Source organism: Tachysurus vachellii, chromosome 9, assembly GCF_030014155.1.
Source record: "Tachysurus vachellii isolate PV-2020 chromosome 9, HZAU_Pvac_v1, whole genome shotgun sequence".
Taxonomy (NCBI): domain Eukaryota; kingdom Metazoa; phylum Chordata; class Actinopteri; order Siluriformes; family Bagridae; genus Tachysurus; species Tachysurus vachellii.
This window is the reverse complement of record NC_083468.1, coordinates 24,057,996-24,071,951: the sequence shown is the minus strand read 5'-3', so window position 1 is coordinate 24,071,951 and position 13,956 is coordinate 24,057,996. Positions and strand designations below refer to the sequence as shown.

At 39.3% G+C, this 13,956-nt stretch overlaps 1 protein-coding gene across 1 annotated transcript in view; it reads left to right on the top strand.

The window, feature by feature from the left end:
* Positions 1 to 12,628, top strand: part of wtip (WT1 interacting protein) — a 33,049-nt gene extending 20,421 nt beyond the window's left edge. Inside the window, exons 3-8 of the mRNA XM_060878324.1 lie at positions 2,655 to 2,722; positions 7,963 to 8,025; positions 8,310 to 8,440; positions 9,057 to 9,108; positions 9,232 to 9,300; positions 10,844 to 12,628. Coding sequence (XP_060734307.1) covers positions 2,655 to 2,722; positions 7,963 to 8,025; positions 8,310 to 8,440; positions 9,057 to 9,108; positions 9,232 to 9,300; positions 10,844 to 10,996 — 536 coding nt within the window. The 3' untranslated portion in view covers positions 10,997 to 12,628. The remainder of the gene's footprint in view (positions 1 to 2,654; positions 2,723 to 7,962; positions 8,026 to 8,309; positions 8,441 to 9,056; positions 9,109 to 9,231; positions 9,301 to 10,843) is intronic.
* The last annotated feature ends 1,328 nt before the right edge of the window (positions 12,629 to 13,956 follow it).

Here is a 13,956-nt window from a genome sequence, read left to right as displayed (position 1 = left end):
TGCATGTGTGTGGACATGAGAATACTCTCCACATGCTCATCCCTTCTTTGTATGTCACGTTAATGTACAAGGCACCTTTTTTTAATTTCTATAGGTTTATTACTCCTTTTTTAACACACACTTTATTGCATAATCCGGTTTAGTGTTTGCCTTGTTAGCATCGCCCTACTCTTTTGTTTCTTAAACTGAAGCTCTTTACAATCCAAATCCTAATCCCTGCTGTCAAGCCGAAGCCAAACTGCTGTTGATTTTGTTTTTTTGTTTTGCTTTTGAATTGTTCCCATGTCTTTTTATTAAAGGCTTTGAAAAAACCTTAATATTAACCATCAAACGGTTTTACCAAATTCATTAGAAAATGGCCAGATATCAAGTAAGCTTAAATGTATTTTTCAAAAGAAACGTCCGACCATGATGGCATTCAATGCAGTATAATGCTATATCGTGTTATTGGCGTAATAGTTGGACTATTCACTGCTGCAGAAATAATATTAATTAATGTAATGTGCGTCATATGTGTAACATTATTTACCTGCAATTACTCACTCACTCTCACTCATTTTCTACCGCTTATCCGAACTACCTCGGGTCACGGGGAGCCTGTGCCTATCTCAGGCGTCATTGGGCATCAAGGCAGGATACACCTTGGACGGAGTGCCAACCCATCGCAGCCCATTAAATGAATCAAAATCTACAATAGGGAAAGCAACATTCAAGGACTAAAGCTGGGGAAGAAATTATATCATGAAAAATGCATTACTAAATGCATCAGTAACAATTATATGATGTTGCATATTAAAGGTTTTATTTACAAAATGGTTTGATTAACAGCAGGTAGTTCAGTAAAGTCATAAAAAATTTAAGTGCGAATACTATAAGTCCCACCTCCTCTCTGCTTAAATTAGCTGAATTTAATTTATTTCTGCTCTAATACTCACACCGATTAGCTGCTTTTGGGGATAAAGAAAGGGAACGAGACTGTGTCTGCAATCCGATACAGCTGTAATTAGTGGAATGAAGCATTTAAACATAAAAAAATGATCTGTATAAAGTATTAGATAGAGATCATCAGTATGTTCTTGGCTCCTACATTTGTTAAATGATGGTGGAAGTTTCAGTTTGTGCACTTTAGTCTGGTTTATCATTATTTTTTACAAAATGCATTACTGCATTAGTGCCAGTGTGAATTAATTGTCTGACTCATGCACTGTGAATTAATTGTTCGATTCATGTACTGGGAGCTAATTGTCTGATGTTCCTTAAAATGACACAGTGAACCTGATGCATTTGTACAGTCGATATAATCACAATAAACAGTCTCTCTCATAGTGTAGGGATTAGATGCATTCAGACTTCACGTTCTCTTCATGGCTGATCGCAAAGTTTTGCTCTACAGAGTTAAAATAGAAACCGACACATGTTATTGGCATGGAAACAAAATTTCTGTCACTCACATCACTCCTGAACTGCATTCAACTCCATGACCTAGAGGCAGATACACACTCCAGTGGAGCTTTTTTCTTGCCTTGCACACCTGATTGAACTTGCCAGATAATTACCAAGTCCTTCACAAGCTGAATCAGGTGCATGCCTGCCAAGAAATCTTGAAAGTGGATCCAGGACTTGGGTTTTGTTTGAGACAGTGTGCTTGTACACTGTATACTGCAGCAGTATGCACTGTATGCTAAATATTGTTTCTCAATAATGTACAGAATGGGAAGGGTATCATTAGACTATGCATACATATGACTATGTGTCAGTCAAAAGGACTTATGTGCACATTTTCCTCATCCGAATTATGTTACACTTTTGAGGGTTTTTTTATAGCTGCTGGGACACGTGTGATTGCACAGTAAGATGGCAAAGAAACGCTTTAAGGGATGCTAGAACCGTGTTTGTACGAGCATACAGGGAAGGACAGATTATATTTTTTCACTTGCTAGCAACCAGTAGACAAGTGAACGATCCAACGTCTCATGTTCTGCTTGCCCAGAGGCCCAGTTACTAAGCTTATAAGCGTCAACGCAGGAAATATATCAAGAGCCATCTGAACTTGCTTGACTGTTGACTGTGAAAGAAAATGAAAATACTACTGTTGTTGCTTGTAGCCCAATGTTAGTGTTAGCTTGTTTATGTGAATTGTACTTATGTTATCTGCACCCTTAAAAATACAATTACACCAACTATTTATTGTCTTTACATGTTAACATAGGCTGCACATACTTTACTAGGATTGGCAGTAAAGACCACACTTCCTTCACTGGGATTACTGGGATTGGCAGGCACATGGGCCACACTTCCTTTACTGGGATTGACAGGCACATAGGCCACACCTCCTTTACTGGGATTGACAGTAACAGGTCACTCATAGGGAACCATAGCCACACATAGGGAACTTGTCTCCTGTCTGTAATACTTTACTTTCTCTAATAAGTTTCAAACTCATGGTCTTCTTTGAAAACTAACATGCTTCATACATCAGATTAAGACATAACATATACTTCAACAAACCTTTAATTAGACTAGTAATGTGTGTTACTCCAGCCATGGAGCTGAGGAAGCGAGACTTCATGTAGGTGGGTTATTATGGCTCTGCTTGCTAAGGTGAGGTTTGTTTGAGGTTGTGGCTAATCTTATGTTGTGTTTTGTTGCTTCAGGGAGGAGACTGAGAGGAAAAGCGTTCTACAATGTGAACGGAAAAGTCTACTGTGAGGAAGACTTCCTGGTAAGTTTGTAAAGCCACTGCTCATGTGCACAGCAGCTGGGGATTTAGCACTTCTGTTATACAGTGGTTATATATCAGTTTGTGAAGATCACTCTATCTTATGCAGTTTAATTTAAAATAATAATAATAAAAAAAAAAGATAACTTTGAGGAATGAGAGACCACACCTTCTTTACTGGGACTGACAGGCACACAGGCCACACCTACTTTACTGGGACTGACAGGCACAGGGGCCACACCTACTTTACTGGGACTGACAGGCACAGGGGCAACACCTACTTTACTGGGACTGACAGGCACAGGGGCAACACCTACTTTACTGGGACTGACAGGCACAGGGGCCACACCTACTTTACTGGGACTGACAGACACTGGGGCCACACCTACTTTACTGGGACTGACAGACACTGGGGCCACACCTACTTTACTGGGACTGACAGGCACAGGGGCCACACCTACTTTACTGGGACTGACAGACACTGGGGCCACACCTACTTTACTGGGACTGACAGGCACAGGGGCCACACCTACTTTACTGGGACTGACAAGCACAGGGGCCACACCTACTTTACTGGGACTGACAGGCACAGGGGCCACACCTACTTTACTGGGACCGACAGGCACTGGGGCCACACCTACTTTACTGGGACTGACAGGCACACGGCTACACCTACTTTACTGGGACTGACAGACACACGGGCCACACCTACTTTACTGGGACTGACAGGAACTGGGGCCACACCTACTTTACTGGGACTGACAAGCACACGGCTACACCTACTTTACTGGGACTGACAGACACACGGGCCACACCTACTTTACTGTGACTGACAGGCAATGTAATGGTAATTATGAACGCTTATTTTACTTATTCAGAGATGGACAGATGCATTCAGGTATGCGATACACACTGTTCTAAATCAGCACAGTTGTACTTTAATGAGACAGTTTAATGGCAATGCCTAAGCTATTATGCACTACCGTTACAGTTCACCTGTCAGAATTTATGGACAAATTAACTCACTTCTGTTGCACTATCCACATGGATACCCCAAAGATTGGCACTTTTAAAGCAGCTAATGCCCAAGACTTACCCTTACTCCAGTAATTAATCTCACCCTGTTGCTGTAGATTTGTACCTCAGAACTGCTGCTTTAATCATAAAGGTTGTCTTGTGCTCTTTTTCTTTACTCTTCCACACCTCATGTCAACCCAGGGAGATTTTCCTTGACAGTAGCATCTGGTTTGCTCATTAGGGACCTAAATCTGCATCTGGATCTTTCTAAAGCTGGTTTGTGATCAAATCTAGTGTTACTGTTAGTACTATATAAATATAATTGAATTTAATTGAATAAAATTTTAGCAATTGGGATAGAAGAAGAGATGAGTTGATGGACAGATATAAGATAGCTATAACAGGAAGTGTCACTAGAGTAGGGTATAAATGTCCCGAGAGACAGACACAGAGATGGGGTGAAAGGATGGCTCTAAGGCTGGTCAGATAGAGGAACAGATAACAAGAACTGAAGGATGGATGGATAAGCAGATAAGAAGTATAAAGTGCATTTTACACATTCTTTAACCCTCATGGGAGAACAGATGTTGTGACTGGCTAGAATAGGAATCCACCCCCTGCCAAATTTAGTCCCATTTCCCCCATCTCCCAATAGGGACTAATTACCATCCCCCAAGAAACACAATTACAGAAAGAGATGGAGGGATGAGAGAGACAAGCGGTTCTTTTTAGTAGATAAATTCCCTGCATTGCATGAGAAAATTGTCAGTAATTTTTTTCCCTAAGGGCAATAGCAGGAGCCCTGAGCACATTCTCTCCGCTCTTAGATTATTAGTCTGAAAGGGAGGAAGGGGAGTGTTATAAGGTCGAAATCCTTAAACCATAATCATAGAAGCAAAGACGTAGACGAGACGAACTACTGCTGTGGACTCCTGCGAAAGGCATAAAGTATTAATAGATCTGTTTTTCCTGTTAATACCTTTTTTCCTCCATAAACATTATCATTTTTGGTCTTTTGAAAATCACTTGATTTTGGTGTTTTTCCAATGAAATGTTACATTATACAGCAATACTGATATTGACTCTAGACTATGGAACTGCTAGTTTTGGGTTGGAAATCATAACAAAATGGTGTAGAACCATCATAATTAAAAAAAACATCGTTACGGCATCTGGTTATTTCGTGAGTTTGAGGGTTTCTTTGTATTTACACACACTGCCACTCCATTGTTTAGAGTAGCCTGGGCAGGGAATGGTAGTTTTAGCATTTTTGTTACCATTTGGGTAATGGATCCATTTAATAAAATCTAAGGATTAAGTATAAACTGCTGAGAAATATCCCTCACACAATATAGATTTGCTCTGCATTTGACATTAGCGATGAGTCTTAAAAATGGAGCAGGAATTCTTTAAATACTGTACTGACATTATATATAAGAAAACCATTGGATTAGCAGGGCATTTACAGACAATATTGAACATATTTAATATTAACTGGAAAATATTCTGCTTATATGAGTGTTAGATTTCTTTGAACTGTACAGGAGAGAAGATTATGGATCAGATTTTAGCATCTTTGGCCAATCTACAAATTGGTTTTGTATGCTTCGTCCTCCGGGTCATGGTGGTCAATCCCATCACAGAGTGCCATGTTTTGGGGAGGTTGTAGGAAACCTTTGAGATGGAAGATGAAATCTATATGGAGATGAAGAGAACATGTAGAACTCCACGCATAGAGTAACTGAAGCTCAGGATTTACCCAAGAACCCTGAAGCTGTGAGGTGACAATGCAACCAACTGCGCCAAGAAAATGAATCTTCTGGGATTAAGAGTTTTAAACCCCTTTCTGTATGCTTTATATGCCGTGGTCATATGGTAGGTGTGTGTCCCCTTCCTACTCCTTTTTGAATTGATTACTAAGATTATTGCGCCTGACACAGAGGGTCTGACAGATGGTCCATCCAAATTGTTCAAGGTGGTGGAGGGGGTTTCCTGGGATTGTTGTTATAAAGCCCACCTGCTACCATTGTACCCTTAAACACCCACCCACCCACTTACCCACCCACCAGCACCTAGGATGGAAAGTAATCTCCATTTTAGATTCATTTCTTAGCAGACTTTATGGCAACAACAGAATACATTTGAACAATTGAAATCAAGGTCACACAATACAATAGGTTATTTTCACAACCGTGGAAGAGTCCAGTTCCTGGCTCCACCCCTGTGTAGCTTCTCCTCTTATGGCCAGAGGGCAGGCAGATGGTCACCCTCGAGGTCATTTCCGTCCATAGGATGCTTGCAACCTGTTGGCTGATAAGGTTCAAACATACAACAAAGGATTATGGAGCATATGGGAGCTGTGGTGTTTTAAATCCACATATAAATATCATCGGCCTACAACTACGGTTAGGAGAAAAGACAAACCTATCCTATCATGTTACTTTCTATTATATATGATATTTCGCAAAACCGTAATATTGCCTTTTAAACAGTGAAAACTTCAATAAAACTTATTTAAAATTTGTAAAAATACATTTCAGCATTGAATCTTCTGCTTCATATTCGAGTTTGTGTTTGTGATAAAAGACTGAGCCGAGATTTCTAAGGATATTGTATATGACATAAAATAACATAGTACTCATGTTATATTGATCAGAACAAGCAAAACCAATGGCTGTTTACTTGACTTTCGAAGGATTTCCTTGGATTATGGCTGTAATCTTTGTTAATTGTTGCAGTATTATTAACCCAGAATGCTACAATATGCAAAATAAGCAATTATTTTCAGCTTGTTTTTTATATACCATAGCTTCTCTCGGGACAAGGTTTATACAGGCTTAGATGTTTTAAATCTGCTACTGATTTACTATTAAAAAAATTACTGCTCCTGTAAAGCTTTGTGTTTGTTCTCAGAGTCACAAGCAATGTAAATAAACTCTAAAAGGAACAAATTTTTTTTTTTTATATTCAGTTTTGAGTTCTAAGGATGCACTTCATCACCCAGGTCACGAAAACAATCACTCGAACAGTGTCATAAAATCTGTCTGTAGTTCAGCATCTTCAGTTTCTTTAGAACATAAACCGTTGTAGCTTCTGTATTACATCCACTGTTGTGTGCATTTGTGTGAATTATTTATCTGGAGAAAGGAAAGAGTTTCAAAGAGTTTTCATTTTTCATGTTCCCTTTTTTCTGATTTATGAAGTGAAGACTTGGCTTGTTCAAAAGAAATCAAGGACAAAAACAGAATTTATAAACCTGACTGGAAAAAAAAAGGATGAATTTATTCTTCCACTTCACGTTCAAAAGAGATCTCAGCGGCAGTGTGTTGATGTGAAGCACTGCTTTAAAACTGGCTTATTTTTACCTGTCATTAACGGTCGAGCGTCGAATGTTAGCTAAACTTTGTCCGGATAATCGTACGATTATTGCTGCAGGTTGACCAAATTTCATCGACAATACCTGTCTATGTTTTTAAAATAAAGTTACAAAAAGATGCAGCAAGGTGAGTAGTACTTTAGGTACAAACCTTTAGCCTTTTTTGGTGAAACTGTTCTTAGTATTATCTACTGTATATGGTTAGACACCTAGTCTGTGGCTTTGTACACATAGGAGGAATTCAGAGAGCCGCCGTGACCCCCTACTGTCCTCAGTACAGGATATAGTACATCATCACTTGTTGTGTCACCTTGCAGTCGGACACAGCCTGACCTCTCATTTGTAATGAAGGACCTAAACGTCGGCAGAAACTTAGCAGATCTAATGCTAGCTACGTCATTTGCACTTGATTTAGAGCTGTGTAGATTTAGATTGAAGGCAAGCAGTGATGGGACTCTTATTTTATAAAGTTTTTGCACATAGCACACATGCAAATAGAGAAATTTAACAGTTTGCAGACTTTAGGATAAATATTAGTTTATTAATTACAGAAACCTTTCAGTATGAACAAAATCAGTTTGCCATACGGAATAGGAGCTTTCTATTAAAGCTTGATTATAGACATTGTTCAAAAATCCATGAATCCATTTCATTAGGAAAAAAATGTGTGTGATGAGTCATATAGGCTTCCTGTCACAATGGGGACAATTTCACAAAACAGACAAAATTCGATTACATTTACGTCCTTAAAATCAAGGACTTGTAAAATATGCCAATATGAGTACATTGTTATGTGTGTGTGTGTTTGTGATCTGTGGTATTAATTAATGTGAATGTGTGTGTTTTTCAGTATTCAGGCTTCCAGCAGACGGCAGAGAAATGCTTCGTGTGTGGACACCTCATCATGGAGATGGTAGGGTTTTTTCCTCGTTTAATGATCAGTATTCAGATGAGTTGTTTCAGTCTGCGAAGTAATTAATTGCCATGTCTTAGCTCACACACACACACACACACTCAAACACACACTTTATCCCACTGTTTCTTGCTATGATGTCACTTAGGATTTTTTAGCAAGTAATTAAAACGTAGTGAATTGAACTGCAAGTTTTTGAACATCGTCTTTCTGCAAATCCTGATGGTTTATGTGTTTGTATTCATTTGATTGATGTAGATATATTTGTGTGTGTTTGTGTGTAGATCCTCCAGGCTCTGGGGAAGTCCTACCACCCGGGGTGTTTCCGTTGTGTTGTGTGTAAGGAAGGATTAGACGGAGTCCCCTTTACCGTTGATGTCGAGAATAACATCTACTGTGTTAAAGACTATCACACGTAAGTTCTACATCTTCCTCTGTAAGCACTTCATAGTCTCAGTCAGAGTCCTGATATATATATATATATATATATATATATATCGCGGATATCCGGGATCCCTTCAGTTTCTGTATGTATACCGGTGCACAGTTTCTGATCATTTTACTTCACACCTCTACTGAACACACATCAGTTCATTTTTAATAAACACAGAAGCTGTAACGCGGCAGTGTTTGTGCAGTAGCTCTGGAGTTAAATTACACTGTAGAGCGAGTCAGTTGTGTTAAAGACTCCCACTGGTAATTACACGTATCGGAAAAGATTCGCAGGGAACTAAATCCGAGATTGCTTTCTAATTAAGTTCCTGTTGATCTTGCAACAGTCTACATTCATTTCGATAACCCTTGCCTGTCTGCATTAGGAATAAAACCCTTAGGAGTAATGCTGTTCTAGGAAAATAATCAACACCAGGGTGTTTCAATAACAACACATACTGTGTGTTTTATTCCTCTTGTACCACACCAGTTACTGTTTCTACGGGTTTCTATGTGTCTATTTACACATACATTTATAATTATTTCATTTATATTTTGATTTCATTTCTATATACAAATAATCTTTTTGTTCTTCACAGGGTCTTTGCTCCAAAATGTGCATCATGTGGTCAACCCATCCTCCCAGCTGAGGTAAGGGCTCTCATCACACACGCTCCCTCTTCATGTCCAGATCTGCATCAGTCATTATATAGTCACTGAGTGTGTGTGTGTGTGTGTTTGTGTGTGTGTGTGTGGATTTTTTTTTTCTCTCAGGGTTCAGAGGAGACCATACGGGTTGTGTCCATGGATAAAGACTACCATGTAGAGTGTTATCACTGTGAGGTAAGAAGAGGATGTGTGTGTGTGTGTGTGTTTGTGGGTGTTTTTGCACTGCAGCAGTGACAATTTAAATGCTGGAGCTCTCCTAATATTTCCCAACTGTGACTACTATAAGATTTACAGTATTACAGTACACATTATAGTATTACAGTACAGTACAGATTTACAGTATTACATTGTGATCCTTCAATGAAGTCTGGTTTGCAGTTAGGACTGTGTTTTTGTGTGGGTGTGTGTGTGTGAGTGTGTGTGCATAAATACAATGTAAATCATTCACCAGATTCCAGTTTGTTAAACTTTAAATTGTATGGAATTGGTATTAGCGGTATTAAACATTTCCATGTTAACAGGCCTTGTTTTGTTGGCCTGAGTATGAATTTTACTGTTTTTATAATTAAAAAAAAGTCTGGTGCTGTCTGATCGGATCATGACTATTATTTTATTATTATTATATTACTATTATATTATTATTAGATTATTATTTTATTACTATTATTTTAACATTATTTAATGGCGTCTAGTTGAAATAGGGGGAATTATTTTGCTCTGTTCTTTAGTTAAAGTCTGAGTGCTGGCATATCAGAGAGCACATGTCATAGCTGCACACCTCTCTGAGCAAAGCTTTAGATTTCGCTAGAGTTTGATTCCTGCTTGTCAGGACAAGTCGCTACATCGCTTCACTTTTCATTCGCATAAAGTTAAAATCCACTTTATCATAGCCACTGGGTGACACACTTCCCTTGGCCAGTAAACTTAAAGCCTCGAGTCACTGTAAGTAATCAACATGTCATAAAAATGAAGGATTTAAAGACTCACCTCGTCAACCTCGGGTTATAATCTGGAGTGTATTATAGACTGTTGCAGGTATGTATTAATGCATATGATCTGATCTGTAGTAACAACTTGCACAGGGATTTGTATGGAAGAAAATGTAACACGGTTGATATGGTGAATTTTTCTGTAAGGACATGTTTATGTAGCATTTTCGGAAGGATTCTCCAGTGTCAGTAGTTTAACTGCTCAGGTACTGCACTACTCGTATCTCGGTAGCATGACAAGGTGTGACAAGGTCTTTAAAAAAAATACAAAAATAAAATGATAATAAACGCATTTCATGAACATTCCTTTAAACATTATGCATTAAATGTAGCTATAAATGGATAAAAATCATATAAAAATAAATAAACACAGCACAATCAGTAGAGAAGTTGCTGTGTTTGATGAGGAATACATCACTTATCGTGATGCCATGAAGGGAACGTGGATCACACGCATAGATGCGTCACACCACCCCATGGTTGATGACTGTCGTAACAACCTCAGCAACCTCTGTGGTGTGTGTGTGTTATTTCATGTGTGTGTTGTTTTCCTAATATTTTTCATGTTGCATAATAATAATACACATTCTGATTAGCAACCTGAAGGACTTAAGTCATTGCTATGACAACAGCTGAACTCATCTCTCTCTCTCTTTGTGTGTGTGTGTGTGTGTGTGTGTGTGTGTGTGTGTGTGTGTGTGTGTGTGTGTGTGCGTGTGTGATCTCAGGACTGTGGCCTTCAGCTGACTGATGAAGAAGGCCACCGTTGTTACCCTTTGGAGGGTCACCTGCTGTGCCACGCCTGCCACCTGCACCGGTTAAAAACCTCTGGTCCCTCTCAGCCACCGACCAGCTATCCGCTTCATGTCACTGAGCTGTGAACACACACACAGGCCAAACAGAGTCACGAAGAGAGATGTGTGTGGCATTTGTTGCTGCTCTGCACACCATCCACACTATCCTTCACTGAAACGAGGCACAGACAGACAGGAAACAGACTCTCTCTCTCTTTCTGCCTCTGTCTCTCTGTCTCTGCAGCTGGACCCTGGAATGATGTCACAGACTCAAACCTTGACCTCCTGTGGTTCCAAATACTTACAGGACACAACCAGCATATACAGCTACATTCCGAGAAAGGAAAAGCCTTAGTGGCCTTTCACTGAAAATCTCGCACTTAATGATTTGTTTTATTGTTGTTGTTTTTTTCACTCATTGCCTTGAAGTTGCACCATTAATATCTGTACATTGTTTTGTATTCATGTAAACAGTGTGTGATTGGATGAGCTATTGGTAAGGAATTCAAATCCTTACAATGTGCTCATACACACACACACACACACACAGACATAACGTATTGTGTGTCAATATGAGCAGCCACACTCACAAACTGACACACCTACCACATTAACATGTCATATGTAACCCTATTGATATTCAGAGACATTTTTTACACAAATGTAGAGTCATTTTTGTGCTCAAGCGCTTTCATGTATCATTTCTGAGCTCCGACAAAATGTCATTTTTCCAGACACTGGATTGTCTGGGAGGACACACAAGCTGGAGATGTTGTGATGGAAGAGAGGATCGCTGTTCAGGCGTGTTTATTTTTTATTTTTTATTATTTTTTGTGCTTGTGAGTGGAACTGATGTTCTGCTGAAGCTCAGAGGTGCTGGTTTCACCTTAGCTGAACACGATGGATGTGTGTATGCGAACATTCTTATGCATCAGTGGCAAGGCCGCTCCTTATGTGGCTGTTTGCTTGGCCTTGACTGTGTGTGTGTGTGTGTGTGTGTGTGTGTTAAAATACAAACCCTGATGGCAACCTGATGACAAACCAGCAAAGTTTTCTTGTCATGGTTGTGGTTTTTGGTTTGTGTGTGAGTATGTGTGTGTGTGTGGCCTATCACAGGCATACAGGAGACCTGCTGTAACGCTACTGTGTGGACACAGGCAGGCTAAAATCAATCCTGTCTCAGACATCATCTTTTCTATCACACTTCCTCTGGAGCTAACAATTCCATGCAAAAATGCACAGACTTTCTTTGTAACAGAAAAGACGAATCACATTCGGAATTCCACACATCGCCGATATTTCTTTTCCTCAGATCATTCCCAAAGAGGTTGTTTTACCTTTACAAAACTGCATATTATTTCCTCTCCACGATGTCTTAATACACTTAATACAAAATTGTACTACTATTTGATAGACCACAGATAGAGTCCCTGTAAATAAACACCGCTAGCTTTTCTTCTCTGCCTCTGTCTGACACGGCGGTGAGCCGTAGCTTTGTTTCTCGAGTGTAGTTCTCAGAGCGTCTCTCACCTTCTGCTTTTTGTATCATTCCATGATTTGATTTCTTTAGATATTTCATAAATAAAAAAAGGAAAGTAGATTTATTTATCTAAACACGAAAAAAGGTTTAAAGTTATTTAATGTTATAAGAAGTTGGGACATATCATTTAACCGTAGATGAGATAATCTGCTTTTTCAATAAAGTGGTTTTGTAGCTAATTAATGCTGTGTGTGTTGAGTTTGTAGGTGATCGCTAGCTATATTCGTAAACGCTCCAACATTGTTGTGCTTATACAGTATGTGTTTCATTATTCTCAGCTAGATCTGTGCTTTAGACTGTCGTGTTTTGTTTTTTACTTCCATGCTGCTGACCAATATCCTGCCCACTCCCAAATAAATTCTGACAAATCCCACCAACATTATAATTAGAATTATAGCAACAATGCTACCACATACACAACCATGTTGTTAACAATGGCAGTCTATGCTCTAGCCCCCTCTAGAGGCCCGGATGTGCCAAAACTACACTGCCTTACTTCCGAATCTTATTCTTCCAAGAAATGGTATGACTTCTTGTACAATTGTTTCTATCATCCCAGCATTCACAGCAATCATTCGTCAGGCTTATAATCTTAAATCTGATAATAAACGCGCAGGCATGCTCTCAATATACTGATATTTTGCACATGGAGACTTTTATTCAGCATTTTTAGAAAGGAGTCTCCAGTGTTAGCACTTTCTAACAGTCAGAATGTTTATCTTCAACCACTAAAATTTTGTGTAAGTTTATCAACAGAGGGAAAAACAGATCTCACACTGAAAAATGACAGAGTCCTGAATCACTTTAGATCAGACTTGTGAAGATAAACGTATCCGTTTGTTTCTACTGAATGAAAATGTTCCATAAGGAAGAATGGTTGGGTTCATGTTTAATTCAAATCGTATACAATTTCGTGAGATATAAGAGGGAAAAGCTCTTGGGGTTGTGTTGTTATATGGTGTAACAGTAATAATTATTCTCCTATATCAGTGCACTCCCTGTGAAGGTCATGATTTATGTTATTATAGCACAGTTATGAATTAAACCATTTTCCTATGAGAAGTCGCTAACAGCCCAGTGAGGTCAGAATGTTTACTCAGCGGTGTTATTGCTCCATATCGCAGTGTGCACTATTACTGGCTCTAATCGTGGCCCTGCACGCAAACAAACCCCTTTCCCGCAGCACTGTCCCATAGGGAGGCAGAGATAACTGCTCGCCCTGCCCTGACGCCAGATAAACACCATCCCTATGGATTTAGCTACACCAAAATGACCCACTGGAATGGCCTCAGCTCGAACCCTGTGGTTCTGGAAATTTCGAGTGGAATTAAACTGGACTTGTCCTTTTTTTAAGGCCTTAAACATCTGAGTACCAGCAGATGGATGAGAAACGAATGCGGATCAGTTGTCGGTAGAAATCAAAGTTGAGGTTCTGCCACAGAAATGGGGATTATAAACGATTTAGATTAAGGAGATTAAGACTTGGTATGGTGCAAACAAGAAGGTC